Here is a 23,643-nt window from a genome sequence, read left to right as displayed (position 1 = left end):
CTTCCAGTGACTGTTTGTGTACTATTAGGACCCTGGGGCAGCCTTTCAAAGGTGTGTCCTGTTGCCATCCTTTCACAGTGCCCTTAGAGAAGGGTTCTAAATGTTGGCTGGTTTAGCTTGTCAGGCCCAAGAGGTTAAATATTTACAATGCATGTTGCTACAACTTATACTTTTTCCAAATGATATTGAAAATGGACCTTTACTATCTGTCCTACAGGTAAGAGAACCAGACCACATGTAAGATCTCATCTGTCTAAGCACTGGTACCTACAGTATGTAAATTGTGGCAGTCCTGTAACAGTGCTCTCATTTCAGAACTGACCTTTCCCTGCCTAATATACTGTTACAGCAGAATAAGTCAGAGTACAAGAGTTGCTGGTGGATAAATATAGCTTTTCAAGACTACTTGCTACTCAGTCAGACAAGGTCACATAAATTTAATACCTATTTAAACAGACGCCTTTTAAGAAGCCAGTCACTGGTGTCACAGTTCTTTATGTTGACACTTAGCATAACTATAAAAACTGCAATAGACAAAGTGTGTAATTTCTGTTTCAGCTTGTTCCTGGGTGTTACATCCAGCTTCTTTATTCCAGCTCACCCTGAAGATAGTTGGTTAAAGTCAGCAGCTAAGAACCCAAAGCAAAGCCGTCATCTTTTTTACAGGGCTTATTTCCTTATGACCTTATGTGACAATCTGGGGGACCTGTCTCTGTACAATTTATGAATTCTGGATGATTTTGTGAACTCTATGGATAACTCCAATCCTCTACACATAGCAAATCAGACAAAGGCTGATAAGGGCCTATCATGTATCATCACACTCCCTGTCTGGAAGAAGCTACAGAACAAACAAAATAAGTTGTTAATGACTGGCAGAAAAATGAGTGTGGTAAGGTGGAGGGTGCCTAAACTGGAAGAATGCAGTCATCATTACAGGTGGTCTGCTGGGAGGGGGATTTGGAGGAATGGAAAATCCCCAGAAAGGGAACAAAGAAATCAGGTGTTAGTGCAGGTGTTTAAAAATGCAAAGGTGGAGAAGTTCAAGATGGACCTTTACTGTCTGTCCTACAGGTTAGAGAACCAGACCTCATGTAAGATCTGTCTAGGGTGACCAGATGTCCTGATTTTATAGGGACAGTCCCGATTTTGGGATTTTTAGAGGGACAAAGGGGCATGTATCATGAGTGAGGGAACCTTTTTGACTGCAGCCAGCCAGAGGTGAAGGACACTGTCACTGACTGCAGGGAACAGAGAGAGAGACTCCATGATTTGGAAGAGATGCCAGACCTGGAGGACTAATGATGAGGGGACCTGGAACCCTGGAAGGAAACTGACTCAAATCCTGAAAAACACTCAAGAGTGGTAAGGAAACTGAGGCAAGGAATGTTTTGCTTAAATCTGTATATCTCTTATGCTGTTTGAATTAACAGTTATTATTTTAGAAACCCTATGCAAAGTCTGTGCCTATTTACTTCAACTACCATGTTCCCCTGAAGAGGTAAACTATAAATCAGAGTGTCCACAAGGAGGGATCTCTGGGAGTGGCTGTTTTTAAGCTACTGGGTTGTCTTCGGGGGTCTGGCCTGGTCCTGAGGGCCTACAGTAGCTGAGCTATGTGATTCCACTTCCAGAAGGGATATCAAAGAGTCTACACCCAGGAAGTGTGCCAAAGAGCCTGAAGTGAGAGCAGGGCTGGCTCCAGCCAAGCAAGCTCGTGCTTGGGGCGGCAGATTCTAAGGGGCGGCATTGCGTCCAATCTTAGGGCAGCATGGCTGACCAATTTTTTTGCTTTGCCTCCGGGTCCGGCCGCCCTGGGGTTTATTTTATTTTTTTGCTTTGCCTCTGGGTCTGGCCGCCCTGCGCCTTATTTTATTTTTTTGCTTTGCCTCCGGGTCCAGCCGCCCTGCGCCCAGGGTTTTTTGTTTTGTTTTTTGTTTTGCTTTGCCTCCGGGTCCGGCCGCCCTGAAAAAAGTCAGAGCCGGCCCTGAGTGAGAGACAGTGGCTGGAGCTTACTCAGTGATAAAGGGGAGCTTAAAATCACACTGGTCCAGCAAGTTGGGCCCCAAATTCAACAGTTTCGTAAGTGTCCAGCAGGTGGAGCTTGACCATGACACCTTATACCCAGATTTTTTTTAAAAATGTAAAGGAATAAAAAAACCAAGCAGTGGCTTAATCAATCAGAGCAAGTGTAAGTTAAGTACTAACAGCAACGAACACTAAAGGGGAAAAAATCAAATCACTGATAGATTGGAAAAATAAAACCAAGAGCCCCCACTCTTAATAGTTCCAAGGCTCAGGGCAGGTCTACACTTAAACTGCTGCATCGGTGCAGCTGCGCCACTGTAGCACTTAAGTGAAGATGCTCTTACGCCAATGGGAGAGAGCTCTGAGCTCTCCCATCGACATAGTTAATCCACCTCCCTAAGAGTGGTGGGTCAGTGGGAGAAGCTTTCCCATCAACCTAGCGCTGTCTACAGGGGGGATTAAGGTTGGTATAACTATGTCGCTCCGGGATGTGGATTCTTCACACCCAACAATGTAGTTGTACCAACATAGTTCTGTAGTGTAGACCAGACCTAAGATAACAGTCCCACACATAATCAAAACCACAAATGTGTATATTAAACCCCAAGAGCCCCTAGGCCCAATTGAGATAGCAAGCTCTTCCTCAGGTAAGCATTTACAAACAGATGGAAATACAGCACCGATTTTCAAATTGCACTACCGGATTTACAGAATCCAGTCTTTGTAGAAACACAATACTGTAATTATAAGGGATGGCTCCTTTTCAGTATTTCCAAGCGTAACTACTAAGGCAGATGAAATCAACTGAATGCAGTGCCTTGGCAGCAATATTTTATAAAAGATATATTGCAATCTTCTCTTATTACTGGGTACAGCAGTATTTGTAGCATGGAATCTGCTTTACAGACACACACCAAAAGTAGAGAAACAATGTCACAAATGTAAAAAGGCTTCATATTTTAATTGTAAAGTGTACCACACCCAAAATGGAAACTCGCATTATTATGATTGTGGTGCCAGTGACGTTTTACAGCCGTGTAGGAAAATAAGGACCTGCCTCAAGAAGTTTCTGATCATGTCAATTAAACACAATGCAAACAGCTAAGGATCAGGTGTGGGTGGGAAGAGGTCAGCATAAGGAGGAGCAAAGGGATGGCATGTGGCACACAGGAAAGCGGAAGCTAGATGAAATACAGCCTGGTCTACACTTACAAGGTAGCTCAACATAGCTATGCTGGCCAGCTGCAAAATAAAGTCAAGAGGGTTGAAGTGGTGAAAGTGAGAAAGGAATACACATGATTAAATAATTCTATAGAAAATTCAACATTCCTCTAGTAGGGCTCACTCTGCACACTAGTAATTTTTCAGAAAGAGACTGCATAGGAGTAACTAAGCATTTGTTCTGTTAGGAAAGCAAACATCCTTCATAATAAAGAGAGTCTGTCGGAGGCCATGGAGGAAGAAGGGCCTACAAGTGTAGACACAGTTATGCTGACAGAAGAGTGCTTCCATTGATGTAGCTACTGTCATTTGGGGAGGTGGAGTTTGGATGGAAAAATCCCTTCTGTTAGTGTAAACTGTATCTACACTGTAGGGTTATATTGGCATAGATACGGCTACACCACTATGTTGGTATAGTCTTTGTAGTGTGGTCGTACACGGACTGAAACATGAAAAAAAGGCATGAAGTCAATATGGGAAGAAGGAGACAAGGAAGCTCGAAGAAGAAAGGACTGAGCAGAGTGTGTGAAAGGGGTGCAGATGGGAATCAGAGCAGAGACGAAGGCAGGAATGGAGAAGCACAGCACTGAAAGTGGAGTACAGGGAGTCTGACTGGGTAACGTGTGGAAGCCAGTGAAGGGATTCAAGGGAGTGTTATCTCAAGAGAGAGGAAGATTTTAGTTGCAGGATTCTGGATAGAGTACAGAGGAGAGAAGCCTGGAGGTGGAAGTTACATTAATCCGGGTAAAAGATAACAGGTCAGATTTTTAACACAGTGTCAGTGACAGAGAGGAAGGGACAGATTTTAGAGATATAGAGGAAGAAGAAATTGGGTTTGCCAAAAACCTGGATATAAAGGAGAGGAGTCAAAACTGACATCAAAATTAGAGGTGGCGTGACATGGATGGAGTGAAGTTGTCAATGGTGGCAAAAAGGAGAGAGAGAAGGTCAGTTTTTCACATGAGGAGTTTGAGATAGTGGTGGGATGTCCAAAAGGAAAGAGCAGGTGGATGGAGAGACAGTTGCACATGTGGGACTGCACAGCTAGCTATAGGAAAGACCGTTGGCTGTGCCAGCCTTGGCATTTGTGAAGCACAGCTGAGAAACAATAACTTGCACTTCCACTACATGTCAATTACCACTGTCTACCCTTATGCCCAGGACCAGCTAAGGATGTGAGAGAGAGTGTAGCAAGCTGGTTCTTTGGGATACATTCAAAACATAAATGATTCATTTTATGTAAAAAGCGTGTGTGTGTGTGTGTGTGTGTTCTTTCTGCAGATGATTATTCCTTTCAACCCTACCAGCTGATTTATGCTTTCAAGGCTGTGTTCCCCTCCAACAAAGGAAAGCATATATATTTCTAATTCCCTCAAATCGGCAGAGTGCAGGGGGGAGCATGTGGCTGCAGGCTTTGCAGTCACAAAAAGCCATATCTGGCCGTCAGATCTGAGGGACTGGATAGGATTGAAGTCAGGCTTTGTGATTCATTGGCTTGAATAGCTGAAACCATGGGAGCAAAGCATAGATACAGAATAAATTATCTGTATCGGTCTTGGTTCTGAAGTGGACAAGATTAATCAATTTATCTATTAATCGCAGGACAATCCTGATTTAGTTCTTGTTTTAGTAGCTCCAAGAGTGGACTGTTTTCTAAACATGGTGTTTAAGGTACGAGAGAATGCACACAATTATATATCCATTCTTCTTGCTCTTTCAAAGGCATCACATGCTGACAAACCTGCATGTAAAAAGAGGGAAAATATAATGAACTCTCTTTAGTTACCATTCTTTCCTTAATTCCTACCCAACTGAACATTTACTACTTAAAATGCCATCTAGATAACATTAATAATTGTATTTCTAGTACATATTGAAAAAGTTAGTTGATGCAAAATTGAAGTTGTGTAATGATAGGTATTATTACTGCATTTAACTACATTATGGGTAAAATCCTGCAGTGGGCCCTAAGCCTACAATTCTCATTGATTCCAGTGGAAAATGAAGCTAATAAAACACCTTGCAGCCAGGGCTTTGGAGCTGTGCTCCGGCTCCGCTCCAGCTCCAGGCAAAAACCTGCAGCTCCACTGCTCCAGAGCTGCTCCGCGCTCCAGCTCCAGGCTCCGCTCCAAAGCCCTGCTTGCAGCATGGAGCCTCCTATATCTGATCAAAGCTATCAGCAGTAGTGTTAGAATAACCCCAATCCTGCACTCCCATGGAGTTGCATCAATCTAAATGGGGCGCCAAGCGGGTGCAACAGTCCATCTGCACATGCCAGGATCGGGGCCAGAGGTTGGATAATGATGAAATACAGAGTGATATCATTTGAATGATCTGCATTTGAAAGAGAGACACTGTACTTCAGGGGAGGGATAGCTCAGTGATTTGCGCCTGCTAAACCCAGGGTTGTGAGTTCAATCCTTGAGGGGGCCACTTAGGGATCTGGGACAAAAATCAGTACTTGGTCCTGCTAGTGAAGACCTTTCAAGGTCCCTTCCAGTTCTATGAGATAGGTATATCTCCATATATTATTATTTACTTTTAGCACTTTATAGAGCAGGTTTTTTTTAACTTGTATACCCATTTATTTCAACTTTTACTAAAAATAGTACAACTTCTGGAATGGGAGTCAGCCAATCATATTGCCAATTGGCTAAGCACTGTCCATAAATTAAGATTTTTTAAAAGTCTGGCTGTTGGAAATTATATTGTCCATAATGTACATCATATACATGTATTTTTTGTGTGTTACTGGATAAAGCACACACTAAGTCTGTGCTTCATGCTCATGGAATGCATCAGATGAAGAGAAACTTAAATTTGGCCCAAAATTAAAATGTTTAAGAGCTGCGTTTTTTTTTTTTTTTAAACAAACCTAAGATGATAATGCCAATGAAAACAAATAAACATGCCACTGCAGGTGTTAGAAGTAAATCTGAAAGTGAAATTGATTTTGCACAAAAGTGAAACTGCCTAGTTACAGGAAATTGGATTTTTAAGTTTTTAATTTTTAATAATTTAAGGTGTCACTAATAATATAAACAACATTATTCATTTGCAGCTTATGGATGTTAGGTTAACTGTCTCTCTTTAATAATAGTATAACGAACATGCATCACTCTACTGCAACAACACACATAATAAAACATGATTTAATTTACACTAATCATTTAAGAAGTATAGTCATTATAATTGACGGTTCATACAGGCAAAACATCTCCTGCTTTGAAAATAATTGTGTTAGGTTTGCATTAGCATTTACAAGATTTATTAATTGGTGACCAATCTGCTATGACAACTCTCTTTTATTGACATTAGGGGCTTGCTTTTTAAATAGGAGTAAATGCTGAAAGGTATTCATAATTAGTATGTACAATTATAGTGAAAGGGCAAGCGAATCAGACATTTGCATGCAAAAACTGGCTTGTTGTACATTTGTCTGACCATCTGCACAAGGAAATACCTGCACATGCAAGGTAGGTGCACAATTTTGAAAATCACGCCCTCCATCTTAACTATATTTCTCATGTAGATGGACAGTTCTCCTTTTGCTTCATATCCACATACTCAATATTAATACAGAAAGATTTGCAAAAAACAAACTCTAAAGGTGCCACATATGATATTTTTACTAAGATTTTAAATTAGGGAAATAATAACATTACCATCATGGATTTTGGTGCCACTTCAACAGCAAAAATGTTGAGTCCCCTGTTATTTACACAGTTCTTACTCTGCTCATTGTTGACATGAATAACCACTTTGTTTTCAGACTGTAAGTGGAAAAACGTTAGAGGTCTCATTAGTCTTCATGATTAAATGGCTGCTTCTTATAAAACAACTTAAAGATGCTGGTTATTTCATCTGAAATTGCTATTATAATGGGATGGAAAGTTTTAAATATGTAGGGTAAAATTTTAAAATGCACCTAAGTAACTTGGGATGGGACCTAAGTCCTTTTTCAAAAGCACCCATGTCACTTAGGACCTCAAGTCTGATTAAAAGTCAATGGGACTCCTATGTGACACAATTGCTTTTGAAAATTTTACCCACAGTGCTAGATTCTCTGCTAGTGTAAACTGGCACAGGCCCCAACTTCCTTGAAGCTCTGCCAATTCACACCAGCAGAGAATTTGGTGCACAATGTACTTGTTTGGCATGCATGATGAGTAAACAATGTTATGCTTTGGGGCCAGCTCTATATCCAAGATATTGAACGTACTACAGGAGATCTCTAGCTCAAGCAGTAGAGGACTGATTTGGGAGCTGAAGGAGCAAGATTCAAGTCAAAGAGAGAGAGAGAGAGAGAGTGAGAGAGAATGTATGTGTGTGTGTGAGCGAGAGAGAGAGAGAGAGACACACACACAGATTTGTGGTAATTATGTTCATTACGTGCAGATCATGGATTCATTACAAACAATCTCTTCCAAAATACAACTTGCCTACATATGAAATAATTCTTAAATATTCAACAAAATTAATGTAAACAAAACAGTTTAAATAATGAGCTACATCCTGCCCTTTGATGTGTGTGTCCACGGCACCCACTGAAGCTGTGCACACACTTCTGAGAATGAAATACGACCCAATAAATAAAACAGGAGACAATCCAACTGGTTTTTAAGAAATGAATGGTATGGCCCAACCACAGCACAGAACCTCAAGCAGTTCTGTGGTGCCACCTAGCTCCAAAGACAGGAATGTTTGCAAACTCTGGGAGAGCAGGCCCCCGCTTCTGGGTAGATGGGTAGTGGCTAAGTGACTGTCCAACTCCACAGACGGTGAATTACACCCCAAATGCCACCTCTGACAGTCAAAGCACCATGTCAGGGACACAGTGACTTTTGAACACCTGAGCAACAGTGGGTTGGGTCTGACTAAACAGGCCATGCTGCTCCCAGCTTCCAGTGAATGACTCTGGAATGGAGTTGTCAGTCAACCGGGCTGAAGATCCCTCCCCACTCCTCTCAGAGAATGGGGAGAGGTAACCCATAACTTGTAAGACCTCATCTCCAACCCTCTCTCCTGCCCTCCTCTGTAACCTCTGCATCCCAGTGGTGAGTAGAAATGGTCAAAATCTACATAGGAAAGCTTACGGATAAGAAGAAACTTTAAGCTTTTCTATGGACAGCAATCAAATTACAAAGCCCCTATGGGCTGGGCCTAATTATCAACTGGCTCAGTGCAGAGCTGGTATATTCAACATGCTACTTATTGCTGTACAAAATAGCCCAGACTGGCCCCATAGAGCTGATCTAACATGTTACATGCTCTCAGAAAAACAATCAAAGGAACTATTTCAAACTGGAAAACAAGACTTAAATTAAAGACATGCTAGTATGTATTGCCATTCACTCATGTTTAGATAAATTTGGATTTCACATGGGCATTGAGAAATGCTAGAGATTCTTAGAAGAATGCTAACAAACAATTGCTGCTCCTTATTGTGAAAGGGAATAGGAATATGATTGTATCAGACAGCAGCCTCCTCCTCCTACTTAACGGCTACCTATGACTCTATAAAGATAAGATTGGCAGAAGTGCTGTCTGTGATGCTCACAGTACAAAAGCTTTATGTAGATTAGAATGCAAATATAATTATGTTTGAAATATCCTGAGGCTGAAAAAAACAAACACCACTCTGTGTTTATCTTTTCATTATTATTATTATTATGTTCTGATCTTTTCTTTGGGAGGGGTCTACATTTCTACATGGGAAGCGAGATGAAGATGGTTCATAGAGAAAGTATTCTGTACTGTGTGTGAATAACAAGTGGGCATGGAAACAGATGCAGAGACTGTTTAGCACATTTTTATTTCAAATTGCAGGCTATGACCTGATAACAGAGTTAATTTTAGGGCCTATATGGGCAGGTAAGAGCCATGGCTCCACCTACTCTCTACGCCCTTTGGGGCTGTGTGTGCAGGGACACAGACCACAGAAGGATGGGAGATAGGCCTTTTACTCCACCTATAGCTGCTGGGAAGGGCCAGACAGAATCCATCCCTTACTTACTAGCATATTCGCTTATAATTAACTTTAGAAATAATAAAGCATTATTTCCATTATACTTGCAATCAATGCCTGTATTTATGATTTGAAAGGTTAGTAGTAAACTCTGTGGAGACTATGAGAATGGTGATATACATAACATTGCCCATTTATCTTTTGCAGTCTTTTGTAATAATAATAATAAAAAAGAAATACTAAGATTTTCATGAAAGTTCAACAAACTGGTCCAGTGCAGAGCAGAGAAGCTTGTGGAATCAAAATCTCCATTGGTGTAAGTGACAGTTCCATTAACCAGCAGAGAATTTGGCCCTTGGTATTTAAGAACTTCTCTGAAAAATCCCCAAGCTGCATCTAATTTATTTACCTCTGAAGGATGAAGTGCTGAGAGAGTCCTGCCAGGATTTGAACCTGTGGTTCCAGGGAGTCTAGATATTTCAAACTTACTATTAGATCACCAAGTCATTCCCTCCTGATGAGTGTTCCCTTCTAAAAAAATCTGGCTACCCACATTAGGCCCTAGTTTTATTCTAGCATCTGACTACACTATTTCCTTATTCTGAAACCCTAAGGTAAGTGAAACTGAGTGTGAACAGACTTGGCATTAGGCCCTAAGCAAAAGGGTTTGAAATTTCTGCTTCCATCTCACTGAACACTTTTGCCTGTATTTACATGTATTAGCTTGGATTAATAATTAAGTAAATCTTTTGCACAACAATAGAGAAAGAAGCCAAATCCTTCTGCAAGACACTCAAAAACCTGAACAAACCAGGACAAGACTCAAAATAAATGGTAGAAACTGGTGGACGCCCTATGTACCTCAGGGTGCGGGAGGAGTGGCGGATTAGCCACCGGACCAAAGGGGTCTGTGCCCAGGGGCCCTGGCCAATTGGGGTGCCCCCATGCCCCGACCCGTGCCGCCCGCCTGGCACGCCAACTGGGGAGTGGGGGAAGCTCCTGCACCCTGGCCCCGTTCCCCGGTTGGAGTACCAGGCGGGCGGGGGAAGCCCCCGTGCCCCAATCTTGTTCCCAGGCAGGAGCACCGGGGGTGGTGGTGCAGAGGGGACTGCAGGCGCCCCCACTTGCTCTGGCCCAGGGCCCCCCCAAACCCGTAATCCGATTCCGGCGGGAGGATACAGAAAGAAGATAGCTTTAAAGGTAACAGTTTAATGCTTCATCCATAATAAGCCCCTAAAACCAAAATCTGTGCATATCACTGTTCACTCTTAGTACACATTTTTTTCTAAATGCAAAATTTGTAGAAACTGATCTTTTTCCATGAACAGTTTTGCTTTGAACTGATCAGCATTTTCTAGTGACAAAAACTCTTTATTGAAAAATTCCTGATCAGTTCTAATCATGAAGACATAATATTGCTAATCTTTTACACCACAAAAGTGCAATGCCTTTGCAAATACAGATAGGAATTCAGCTGATAATACAGTATGCAAATGCCCTACATCTTCTTAGTAAATGAATGTTTTCTTTAGGCCTGATCCAATGTCCATTTGACAAACTGGTAGATGGACAAACTCCCATTGTTTTCAATGGACTTTGGATCAGTCCCTTAAAGAAGGGGCTTTTTTTATTAAGTAGGTACAGAATCTATATATCAGAAAGTGTTACTATAGAAAGCTTAATGACAAGGGAGTAACAACAATGATGTACATTAGCATGAAAATTATTTTGTGTAATGTGCATAAGAGAAATATCACACACAATACCTTATTTTCAGTAACAGAAGTGATCCGTGTATCACTTTTGTAGGTATAGACAATTATACTTTCACCACTATCCAGTACTTTGGCATCTCCTTTGTTAACAACAGACTTGCAAATTGCCCTGTTAAGTTGCCTGCTGCCTGCCTCCAGATAAACGGCTTTAATTCTGGGTTTGCATTTTTCAGCATAGATGTCAATGACAAAGGGGCATGCCTGTTATAGAAGAAAAATACAGTAATGATATACAGTATATTGTTTAGTTCTTCTTACTTTATGCCTAATTTATTCCTCGGATTTTTATTCCCAGCTCTGTTTTCACAGTTGCTCTGATGCAGAATTATACAAATATAGGTGCACCATTGGGTATAAAAAATAGACAGACTTAGAAAACTCTAGATTTCCTGTTCTTTGTAACCTTTTTTGGTCATTCAGAAATTAGAATAAATCAACACAGCACACAGCCATCACCGATAGTGCAAGCCTTGATGCAGTCAAATATACTGTACCATTCATCTTCTCAGATCACAAAATGTATCAGGCACAGAAGATGAAGTACTAGGGATTTGAGCACCAGAAAGAACCCTTTCCTCCTCAGTATTTTGGCAAACTCTTGCCATTCAAATAACTGGTTTTTGCATGCAGATTTAAAATTGAAATTTTGTGATAGGAAACACTCTTTGCGCTTCCATTTTGTTGGTTACGATTAGTATGTGTGCCAACAAGGAGATGAGATTTTGCATTACTTTTAGTAGGCTCAGTAAGAGTACATCTGCTTTTAAAATGACCATCACAATCTGCTGTCTGTTAGCACCAACACATTTTTACTTCCATTTTTACTTTATACAGTAGAACCTCAGAGTTACAAACACCTCGGGAACTGTTCATAACTGTTAAATGTTTGTAACTCTGAACAAAATGTTATGGTTGTTCTTTCAAAAGTTTACAACTGAACATTGACTTAATACAGCTTTGAAACTTTGCTAGGCAGAAGAAAAATGCTGCTTTCCCTTTATTTTTTAATAGTTTACATTTAACACAGTACTGTACTTTGTTTGCTTTTTTGTGTGTGTGTGGGGGGGGTCTCTGCTGCTGCCTGTTTGTGTTCTTCCCGTTCCAGAAGAGGTGTGTGGTTGACTCGTCAGTTTGTAACTCTGGTGTTCGTAACTCTGAGGTTCTACTGTAGTTGCTGTTAAAAGTGCTGCTGAAAGGGTAATCCAGGAACTGAGGGGTTAAATTATATGTGCTATTGAAGCAAACGGTTCAAGCACACGATATATAGTTTGTACTTATCCTTTGGGAAACAAAGCTTCTAACCCACAAACCACAGTTGTGCAAGGCAGAGAACCCTTCTTTGTTAGAGAACAGCTCTCTCTAGTGTCCAAACTGCAGAAAGACAGAGCATCACATCTTTCCAGCTTTGTTAGGGATATTTGTAGGACAAGTGGTGAAGTGTAACCCAGTGAGAAATTGCTCACAACCATTTGCTAATTTTTTACATCTTCTCATTGATATGAGAATGGCTAATTCTAGCCTCCCAAATCCCAAAATACTACCACATCAGTGTTTTTGTGTTAGTAGATTTTTGTTTCATGTGCACAGAATGGTTTTCTTTGGCAATTACATAGTCATTGCTTTGGTTTAAGAGAAAGTAAACAAAGAAAAGAAAATGATCACGGGGTGATAAAAAAACAGCTTTTCTTGGGAACAAGATATAAATACTGGACTTTCCTGCATATTTATGGAAGGTTCTTTTTGTGTCTTTATAGCTTTGCTTTACTTCCCCAATCCTTTGCTAGAGTTACCCTTTGAAAACATCTTCTGTTGACAGAGTGGTAAGAAAGTGTGGGCCTTTAAAACCAACCTCAATGCCACTTGGGCACATGAGTGCATGGGGAAGAGAATTCCTGATCCTACATATGACACAGATTACTTTCTGGGCATTGCTATGACACTATGGTGAGAGGCAGCAGTAAAAACCCTAAAATAGCTAGTTAATCCTGTCTGGAGAGTTTGACCTCTGAGTCCATGTAAAAACACATTACCTGGAAGGTGTATTTATTATTGTTTTCATCTGAGGGTAGGTTCTCCTTGTCCTGCTCAGTGCAAACACCCTCCCTCATCCCCTGCTTCCATCCTTGATACCTCATTCTGCACCTGACTCCTTCATGGTTAATTCTGGAATGAATACAAGTGGCAGCCATTCATTTGGGGGGAGGGATAGCTCAGTGGTTTGAGCATTGGCCTACTAAACCCAGGGTTGTGAGTTCAATCCTTGAGGGGGCCACTTGGGGATCTGGGGCAAAATCAGTACTTGGTCCTGCTAGTGAAGGCAGGGGGCTGGACTCGATGACCTTTCAAGGTCCCTTCCAGTTCTAGGAGATGGGATATCTCCATTTCTGTTCTGTTCTGTATTTGTTTTCAAGGGATGCTCTCCACAGCAACACACAGATGCTTTTTGGCTTCCCTTGTGGTTTGAACTAGGGGAGGGATTCTTTCCCAGTTAGCCAGGCCATGTTGGAAACCAGATTCAGAGCTTGGATAGCGAGAGCCCTGCACCTTTGGGTGCATTGACAGGCCACAATTTTCTGCCTCTCTCTTCCCACCCACCACCTCACTGAGAACTGCTTCTCCCCAGCAGGTCACACCAAGCCCTCCAGGAGGTATGTCCCTAGTCTCTCTAACAGGCCCTGTAAAGTACTGGTATCCAGCCTCTGGAAGATAGTCTAGTTCTCTCTTTAAACACTGAGGGTTGTCACTGCAGCAGCTCTGATCTCTACCTCCTCGGCTGTCCCCCTCAACAATGCTAGCCCAGGGAATAGAATGCCAGACCTGAAATGCATAGTGGAAACCTTTTGAGCTGCATTGCTGGCCTACTGAAATCAATTTATGAAGGACAGAAGCAGTGTTGCAGTTAAATGTGCAGCAAGTTATATGGGAAGTTGTGTATTTTTGATACGCAACTATCATACCTCTGTCATTTCCAGTGCTTTATTGTAGCCCAGTGACAGTAAAGTGACCCAGAGGTCACTAGGATCCCCTTCACGGTCATTGGCCTCCATGAGATTCAGATCCATAAATCCCTGTCTTGTTAGCTCGTTCTTCTTTGTGTCAAAATTCTCTGTATAAAAGGAAACAAGATAGCTCTTAAATTACTTCTTCCTCGGGCATACAAACCTGCAGTCTCCACCCTGGCCTTTCTTAGGCAAAGCTCCCATTGACTTTAGTGAGGGCTGCAAGATTTGGCCATTAGTCTTGCAGCCTCTAGTTCTCCAAATTTCATTATAAAATGCTGAAATGGTAAAAGATTTTCTTGAGTGAAATGTGTGTTGTTTACAGGGCTTCCCCTAGGATTTTAGGGAATGGCAGAGGCCGCAGGCTCATTGGCCCAAGAGAGGGGGAGGTCTCAAAATGTAGAGTGTGGCTTGAATGATTTTTTCCCCCCATGGCAATATCTGCAGTGGAGTAAGATTTTAAGAAAAGAGAGTTCTGGGAACAGGAAATGAAAGTCCAGTGGAGCTGTAGTGCTTTGGGGACACTCCTGATAGAACATGTGTCAGCAAACATATAATTGAAATGTTCCTATGTCAGAGAATTTTAAAAATGGTTTTCTCATCATAACAATGTTAAATCTTGACTATATATTATTAAAAAGGGATTACCAATTTAATAAATCTATCTCAGGGTTGAGATGCTATTACAAACTGCTTGAACTTTGCTCTCAAGATTTATGATATTCATCTGAATCCTTCGACTGATTAATGTCTGGTAATCCATCCAGCATGTTCACTGACACTTCCTCTCTCATAGGCACACACAAATATAAATAAAGGTATAAAAGGTGGTGCAGAATATAGGGGGAAGAAACAGGAGGAGAAAAACTGATTTACAGGAGAACAGTATTTGGATGACCTCTCTATCGTTCAGAAAAAGTTCCAGACACACTGTGGGGGTTTTAGACAGAAATGTTCAATAGGACCTGCAAAATTTAAAATGTTGTGGCCAGAATTAAGCAGGTTAAGAGGGGGTTGTAGCCAAATCACCACTGTCAACTAACTCTGACCTATCTTTCTATCTAGTCACTTATACCGCCCCATCACTGTAGTATCTGAGCATCACAAAATCATTAATGAATGTATCCTTTGTGTGGCAGAGCTGTATGTCATCAGGGCTTTGAAATATAACTGATTTTAAGTGTTAAACAATGCCACAAAAATGTGTGTTTTTCCCCCCTGCCAATTGACATTTAAGGCCAAATACTGCCCTCAAAAGGTGCAGGACTCTCACTGGCATTAATTAGAACTGTGCCTACAGATCAAGAGCAATACATGACTGTAAGAGTCCTAAAAATCTGGCAGGTTTTCAACACCATGTACAGAAGTCTCAGAAAGCATGTTTGCAGTTGTGAGAAGGACAATATGGACAATTTTATGGACTGTTTATGAAGTTTTAAAAGATTGATTTCCAATGGAAAATACCTACATCTGGAGAAGCATTGCTCCAATTGATATTTTCTAGTGAAAACAATAATAATATGCACTAAATGTCCTGTTTTTCATGTTCAAAGCTCTTCACACCCATTGATTAACTGACCTTACAAAACCCTGTGAGGTAAGAAGGGATTACCATCTCTATTTTACAGACGAGTAAACTGTGACAGAGAGTAACTGCAGCAGGTGGATTCAGTATAAGACCCACAATTAGAACTTTATAGTTCTTGGCACTCAGTTCTCTACTCAGAACATGTCCCTCACACACAAAACTTGAAATGCACAAACAGCCATGAGAAGCATTTCTTCTACAGATGGACTATTAAACACGATTACTGCAAGCCAATGGGACAGAAGAAGAATAAAGTGATAGGAGAGTGCAGGAAAGGAAAACTGAGAGAAGATGGGGTGGTGGCGGATAAAAAACAATGGGGAAGGGGAGCAGTATCTATCACACTATCTTGCTTTGGGCTACCCAGTAATTAGTGTACATATATATATGTATATGTATGCATGAATCTATATTAAGAATAACATTGTATATGAACGTAGGTAACTTCTCACCAAAAGTTCAACATTACTGGTCAGTTTAATTAAGCAAAGTAACAAGCTTACCCTTGCATACAGTCCAGGCTTCCTCGTCACATTTCTCGCCACTAGTCCTCAGTTCAAAGAAATTGTATTCTTCCAGGCTCAGAAGGCCATTTCCATCTAAATCAATCATTTCAAATATGTCTGATAAAGCTGCTCTAAAAGACGGAGAAGACAAGACAGTTTTTAAGTGCTTCAGCTTCCTTCCTCACACCGTTGCAGTGAATGATCCAATCCGTTGAAAAATGCTTTTCCAAAGCAATGGCATCCAGACAGAAATGAATTCAGCAGCATAAAGGATACTGAGAATATCTACTTTTAGGACAGCTAGCATGCCTCCTTGCAAACATGACTCACTTGAACTCTTTGGTAAGGGCCAGCTCTCCATCTTCATCTCTATAAACCAGTTTGGCTTCTCCAGTCATTTGCTTTTTTATCTTCTTGAGCCTACAGCCAGTTGTGAATGGAATTAGCCAGTAAATACCAGATCCCAGTTCACCTTTCCACATAAACATCTATTCTCAATGGAAAACAGAGAAATCTGTGAGCCATTATTTATCCAAAGCCTGCCTTCATTATTAATATTCCCACAATAATGATCAAGTAACAGAAGGTATTCACTGTTACAGCCCCCATATTTTCTTTCCCTAGAGATGGCAAATCCCAACAAGATGCTTTTCATGCCAGTATATAGACATGAGAACTGCTAGTTGTAGTAATATTTACATAGCTGTGTAGGACGACAAGCAGCCTGACTGGAACTGTTCAACATTTCTGCTGCCCCACAGATTTTTAACCATTTTAAAAGTTTAAGCTTGAAAATAAAACAAAAACAAAACAAAACACTTTTCCTGCCAGAGGAGGCAGGTTGACAAAACTGCACCAACTTTCTCATTGTTTCCCCCTGAGAGTGTAAATCAGCTGCAGACTGGCTCACAATCCGGCCCTGATTCATCAACCTGCATCAAATTTGCAACAAAAGTTTTGCATGGTTCCTTGTAAATGTTCACAAGCAACAAGGGATGCAAGAGACAGGCTTGCCACATGATTAAAGATCAGGGCTGGGATTCAGGAGACCTAGGTTCAATTCCTAGTTCCGCCAAAGTCTTCCAGTGTGGCCTTATGCAAGTCACTTAGTCTTTCTCTGTCTCAGCTCCCCATTTGTAAAGCGGACATAATAATTCTCTCGTTTATTAGATTGTAAATTCCCCTGCCCCAAACTCATTTCCCTTGATAGCTGAGGAGATGATTTCACATTGTCATTTCTCCCTCTGTTGGTTTTACCACAGGAGAGGAGCATGTACCAGTGCGTATCTATGGCTGGACTCATACCCATGGCAGAGGGAAAGAGGAGTGAAGGAAAAGTCCATGAAGTTGACCTTGTGGTGTTTTGACCTCTTGCAGGCAAAGGGAAGGTGGCTTTTGGGGGTGAAACTGAACTTCCCCAGGCAAATCCCTTGAATCTTGGAACATCTGTACAGAGAATCAGCAACTCAACATTTTCCCCTGGCCTCCCCTTTGGGAACACAGCTCTTCCAGGAGCAACCTCAACTCTTCTTTACCTGTGCACTGCAATTCCCTGCACCTCAGGTGTTAGAGTTTGAAAGGTGTGGAATGAAGTTAATATTGCTAGGAAGAACATTAGCTTCTGCTGACTTCTGTGGCAGTAGCCCTGACAGTTTTGCACAGGAAGAAGCATAGAACAGTTGTTCCTCATTTCTGCCTTCTCACCTTCTGGCATGTCATCCTCTCAAACCTGTGCAGCCCCAAACTGTGCTGTGTTGACACATACATAAAGATTTTTTTTTAAAATCAACATGAGAAATGTAAGGAAAACGTCTGACCTCTTTATTTCGTGCTTCAGTAAAGCTCACAAGCTGTAGGTTTTCTTGGCTTTCATTTTCCTTGAGAACATACAAAGCCGTGTCCACTGATAACCATGGAGAAGTTTTTCCTACAAAATAAAAAACCCTCAACCAACCAGCAAACCCCACTCCTCCCTGAAACCAAACACCCCTCTCCTTCCCAGAAAACCCCAAGTATTTGATAACTGCATAAATTTAGGGCATAATTCTCACTTCTGTTCCACACTGTGAACCTTTCTATTATATATTCTGTGTTCATTTCACATGCAGAACTTCAGTTGACCTCAATGGAAGAGCTGCACACAGAATGAGTTTATAATATGCTTTTGAGATCCCCAGGGTATATCAGAGCAAAGAATTTGCCCTTAGTTTTTGATACATAGTGATTACTGTTAGAAGGTCTCAAATGCCAAGTGTTTTGGTAGCTACAGAAGTTACACTCATTCCTTTCTACCAATAAATAACAACACTGTTTATTACTTTTGTTATTGAACAAGACATTCCTAGCATTTGCAATTAAAGTTATGTCAGCAATTGAGAGTCCCTCTTCTGAGGGTCTGTAAATGTTGTTACGATTTACTTTGATTGGAAATCTAGCTTTTGTTTATTTAATAGTGTGGAAAAATCTTAATAAACAGCACAATGTGTCAATGTGTATTCGTACTATACACTGTCAGTGAAGATCCCTGGGTAGTGGAACGCCAAACCAGCATGACTGTCCTGAAATAACTCACAATTGCAACATAATATACTCAGCTACTGTACAATATCTGGAGTTACCATTCTCAGGGTGCAGAAGTCTCTGAAGGATATGACACAATAATATTTGAGCTTTACCTTGCAAGCAACTGACACCACAGAGTCAAAACCTCTATTTGATTTGTACTAGGTCCAGTTTGAATGGAGGCCTGATCCTATATAAGCTACTATGCATAATTCCATTTTATTCCATCTGATTTTGTGCAATTTCTCAAGCCCTGGTGCACTCAAACAAATTAGCTACTTAGTGGTCTTCAAGTTAACAACAAAAGCAAAACCATAGTACAGGCTTCAGTTTCCCTCCCATCTAGCAATTCTGTGTGAGTTAATGTTAGGTTGTTGCTACGTACCACAAGCATTGCCCTCTCCTTTGTTAAAACCTCAAAGTTTTTTTAAAGTTCTCATAAAAAAGGGAATTGCTGTGCTACTAGACATATTCCTGCTTCATATGTAGTCAATACACCACCTCCTTTTTCTTTGTCAGATGCAATAGGAGCTTTTGATTCTCAGCTATGTCTCAGAATCATTTGCAGAATAGCAGCAACCACTACAGAAGATTCTCAGGCATGTTTGGGACGCAATAGCATCTGTTACGCATGACTGAGCAGAAAAAAGTGACAGCTTTTTGGAGAAAAATGTCCAAGCCAGGGGACTGGATGCACTGCTGGGTCACCTAGTAGGAGGAATAGAGTGCAGAATGCTTGTAGAGGGGTCAAATATCCCAGCTTTGCCCAGTTTTGGCCCTTACCTTCAGACAGATGAAAATTAAGATGGACATGCTACGAACCCCTCAGACAAGGTTTATAATAGAAACATGAAGAGACCCTTAATATCATAAAATGCTATCATACATTTTACCTCTTACCACTTTTATTTGGGAGTACAAGACACCCTGCACAAACAAAAAGCACTTACTGAGTTTTGTATCTTTGTTTCCCAGAAAACATGCAAAATAAAATAAAAAACAATTTAAGGGACATTATCAAATTTGTTGCTAATAGTTAAATTTTATACTAGCAAGCTTTTATCAAATCTGAGGTCTACAGAATTTTTTTTTAAATTCCAATGGAAGCAAATTTTAAGCAAATAAACATATTGCTCAAGTGTCTGGGACATCAACACGGCAATACTAAGAACCTAAGAGCGAAGGTGACTATGAACAGAAGTATAACTAACTTCAGTGATGTTCACTGACTAAGCAAAGAGAAATGCAGACAGTAAACAAAGTGCATAAATAGTGACAAGCAAACTGTATTTTAAAGGGACATGGTCAATTCAAAAACCACACCTGTCTGAAAAGTTTTAGCCAAGTATTGTTACAAGTAACACCTAAGATAGCCATTACTGAAAGAGATCAGAGAAAATTATTTTTGTCTATTTTTTCCTGTTTATTTTGTGTATTTGTCAGCACATAATAGTCAGTTTCATGATAGTCAGTTTATCTTCATACAACAACAGCGGAGAGAAAAAAAATTTAAATATAAAATGTGGTTGTAAAAGCACAAGAATTGGGAGGGGACAGATGCAGTAACAACACATATTTTGAAATTGATGAGACTTCAAGTTCAGGGTGTTCATCTAATGTGTTTTTAATATTCTTAATGTGTTATTAATAACCTCGGTAAATAAATGTGCTTGCTTACAACTGGTGGGACAACTCAGAAGTGACTAGTGATTTTGGGTGCCCAAATTCAGACACTTTAACAGAGCCTGATTTTCAGAGGATGGGTGTTCAGCACTTTCTGAAAATTAGGTTACTTTAAGATGCCTCAAATTGATCACTCACATTAGATATAGATATATATGGGTGTTATATATATAAATTGTAGCAGATCGCTGACTCACTGGCATGGCACCTCCTGCTGGTCGTCTGGGAATTAGCTCAATTAGCACTCAGCGCGCCTCCTGTTGGCCGGTGTCTCTCCTACCTCAGGCCCCGTGTCCCTCCCGGACCCCAGTGCCCCTTACGCTGGGGTTCTGCCCCACAGCAGTCCCCATGCTCTAGGTCTCCCCTCCCAGGGGAACCCCCAACCCTCTATGCCCACCTTGCCTCAGTGGCTACTGCCAGTCATCATCTAGCCCCCTTTCCCTGGGCAAATTGCAGTCTGTGATGGCCACTCATCACTGGCAAGGGGGCTGGACCAGCTGCCTCTGCCTATCCCTGGGCTGCACCTCTGCAGCACCAGCACCTCCTTTGGCCTTCAGCAAGGCCTCAGCCTGGGAGGTAGCCAGGCCTGAGCTCCGCTCCGCTTTTTGCTTTGCATACCCTGTGCTCCCAGGCAGCTAAGTCCTTCCCATTCCAAGGCTGGAGTGAGACTCTGACCCAGCTCCTCCCTTCGCCCTTCTTATACTGGCCCAGCCTGGCCCTGATTGGCTGCCTCAAGCCCGCTCCTGTTTGGCTCCCTAGGGCAGCCCTTTGCCAGGGCTGTTTTTACCACCTTCCACACACAAACCTTTCCTTATCCAGTGTATGAAAAAGACACAGGCAACAGGGACAGATCAGAAAAAGCTAAACATTTAGGGCCTGATCCAACGCACACTGAAGTCAACAGTTGCCTACCCAGTGACTTCAGATCATATCCTTATTGATTAAACAGGAGACTGTATAAACTCAGTGGCAGAGGTCCTAACTTCATAACTTGGCAGAGGGACAGTGGAGGACTCAACTCACCCATGACCAGATGCCACCCACATTTTTCATACTGCTAGTAAAAAGGTTATAACATTACTGTAAATCCAAGGCTAGACCATGACCATCAACCACTGGTGTCCACTACTGCATTACTGGAGATACTAGATTTTTTGTAGGGAGATATGGCCCTGTATGCAGTGTTGTTGTAGCTGTGTTGGTCCCAGGATATTAGAGAGACAAGGTGGGTGAGGTAATATATTTTATTGGATCAACTTCTGTTGGTGAGAGAGACAAGCTTTTGAGCTTTAAGCTGGTCCAATAAAAGATATTACCTCATCCACCTTGTCTCAGAGCAATCTCTGGCAGTTCCATAGGGTATTCTGCAGGACATGTCAGTTTCTCAGACCTCCCTGCTGATTCTCCAAACAAACAAAATATAAATATGCTTACCTTCTAACTGGCTAAGGTTTAAAGGTTTAATGGTGATATATACTGTTGACCTTTGAGGTAAGTACAACTTATATTTATGAGTAATGATTTCACCATCTTGTTCTATGAAGAAGCATCCTTTGGACTGTGCACACTGCCAATCCTGGAAACAAAAACAAATATGTATATTAGAAGTTCATCTTGGTCTTTAATGCTTTTCTCTCAGTAAATTATTTTGGTCTTAGCTACAGCTGGGTGAAGGCTGCATAAAATCTCCTGCAATACTCCTCTGAATTTTTAAATGAATTCACTTAAGCAGCATGTGCACCTCTTTTGTATTCGCTTTCTGCAGATATTCTAGCAAACCTGCTTCACAAATTTTACTCTCAGCTGCTGAAATATTTGCGGAAAGTGAATTTTGAGCTGCATAACTAGCCAATTATGTGAACTCCAAACTGAGAATTTAACACTTGAATATGCAATTTGAAAACTGTGCTGTTATTAGTTCCATCGGGTCATCCAATCAGGGAACCTAACGAACTGGCTGAACAACCAAGAATTCTTTGTTCAGACAAGTCACAAGCAGGTAACATTTGTCAAATAAATTAATCATGAATTATTCACCAAAGATATTCTTTTAGACCCCAGTTCAGCTACGCATGAACTTAAATCCACCTCAATTCAGAAAATCATTTAAGCACATGCAAAAGTCCCTTTGAAGTCACTGGGACTAACGCATGTGCTTAAGTGCTTTGCTGAATTGGGTCCCGAGGCACAGATCCTCAAAAGATATTTATGCACCTAAGTCCTATTAATTTCAAGGGTTGTTAGGCACCTAAATAACTTTGGGGGATCTGGGCCTGCGAGCATGTAGCTGCATTACCCTCAAAAATCTAACACAAGTTGGCCTGATACACACACTTCATTCAGGATGCAACAAACTGACAATTTTCTGCAATATCCTGAATGAACTTTACTGAATTAAATTAAACTGTATTAAACTTTTGGAGTTCATTGTATTAAAAATGCAACTGTGTATGTGCTATTGTGGAACTATATGTACGTCCATGGGAAGGGTAAATAGGAGAACAGGGGGTGATTAGGCAAATTCACTCATGTTGTGACATCTCCAGAGAAACCATCCCGCTGGAGAAAGATGCATATACTAGATCAAACTAGATTCTTCAGAGACCAACAGACAAAAGAAGGGGGTTTGGATAAATAGTCTGGTTTTAAACTGGTTCATGGCCTTTTTCCTGATCCAGCAAAGGGACAGGTCCTCTGGTCACGGAAGGCCCGAAGGGGGTTTGGATAAATAGTCTGGTTTTAAACTGGTTCATGGCCTTTTTCCTGATCCAGCAAAGGGACAGGTCCTCTGGTCGCGGAAGGCCCCAATCCGTAGGATAGGGTTAAAAGGACTGGGCCAACTGAAGCCTCACAAGACTGTGTGCTTGCTCTGAAGCTGAACTGGTAACCACAAGGATCCCCTTCAGTGGGGGAAGAGAAGGAGGATTAGGAACTGATCCTGCTAGAGTCCATGTTAAGGTTGGGGTTCATTCTGGTAAGCATATTAGCATGTGTGTATGTTCTTTTAGTGTTTTGAAATATGTTTTCTCTGTAGTGTTTTTTACCTTACGAATAAAGCAGGCTTGCACAGGAAGTCTTTGTGGCAACTTATATCTGTAGCAATTACACTTGTTATCTGTCTTGAAAGAGAAGCAAGCAGGGACACTTGGGCAACCTGTCTGGGCTGGGCAGGGAACTGTGCAGTCTGGAAATACCCCAGTCAGAAGGGAGTGAGACGTGTCTCTACCCAACAATAGCTGGGGAGCTGGAAGCCTGAGAATGGGTACACTTGCTGGGTCAGTAAGGGGAAACCCAGGTGCACCGTGTAGTTGCC

The 23,643-nt window shown here is 41.3% G+C and overlaps 1 protein-coding gene across 1 annotated transcript in view; it reads right to left on the bottom strand.

Moving 5' to 3' along the window:
* Window positions 1-4,915: 4,915 nt before the first annotated feature.
* The window catches only part of EFCAB7 (EF-hand calcium binding domain 7), a 38,135-nt gene continuing 19,407 nt past the window's right edge, over window positions 4,916-23,643 (bottom strand). Inside the window, exons 7-14 of the mRNA XM_065408981.1 lie at window positions 21,765-21,906; window positions 17,903-18,012; window positions 16,416-16,573; window positions 16,083-16,216; window positions 13,950-14,098; window positions 10,984-11,193; window positions 6,915-7,022; window positions 4,916-4,990 (exon numbers count right to left, since the gene is read on the bottom strand). Of these exons, the coding sequence (XP_065265053.1) occupies window positions 4,916-4,990; window positions 6,915-7,022; window positions 10,984-11,193; window positions 13,950-14,098; window positions 16,083-16,216; window positions 16,416-16,573; window positions 17,903-18,012; window positions 21,765-21,906 (1,086 nt within the window). The remainder of the gene's footprint in view (window positions 4,991-6,914; window positions 7,023-10,983; window positions 11,194-13,949; window positions 14,099-16,082; window positions 16,217-16,415; window positions 16,574-17,902; window positions 18,013-21,764; window positions 21,907-23,643) is intronic.

This window comes from Emys orbicularis, chromosome 8 (assembly GCF_028017835.1).
Source record: "Emys orbicularis isolate rEmyOrb1 chromosome 8, rEmyOrb1.hap1, whole genome shotgun sequence".
Taxonomy (NCBI): Eukaryota; Metazoa; Chordata; order Testudines; family Emydidae; genus Emys; species Emys orbicularis.
This window is presented reverse-complemented; position numbering and strand designations above follow the sequence as displayed.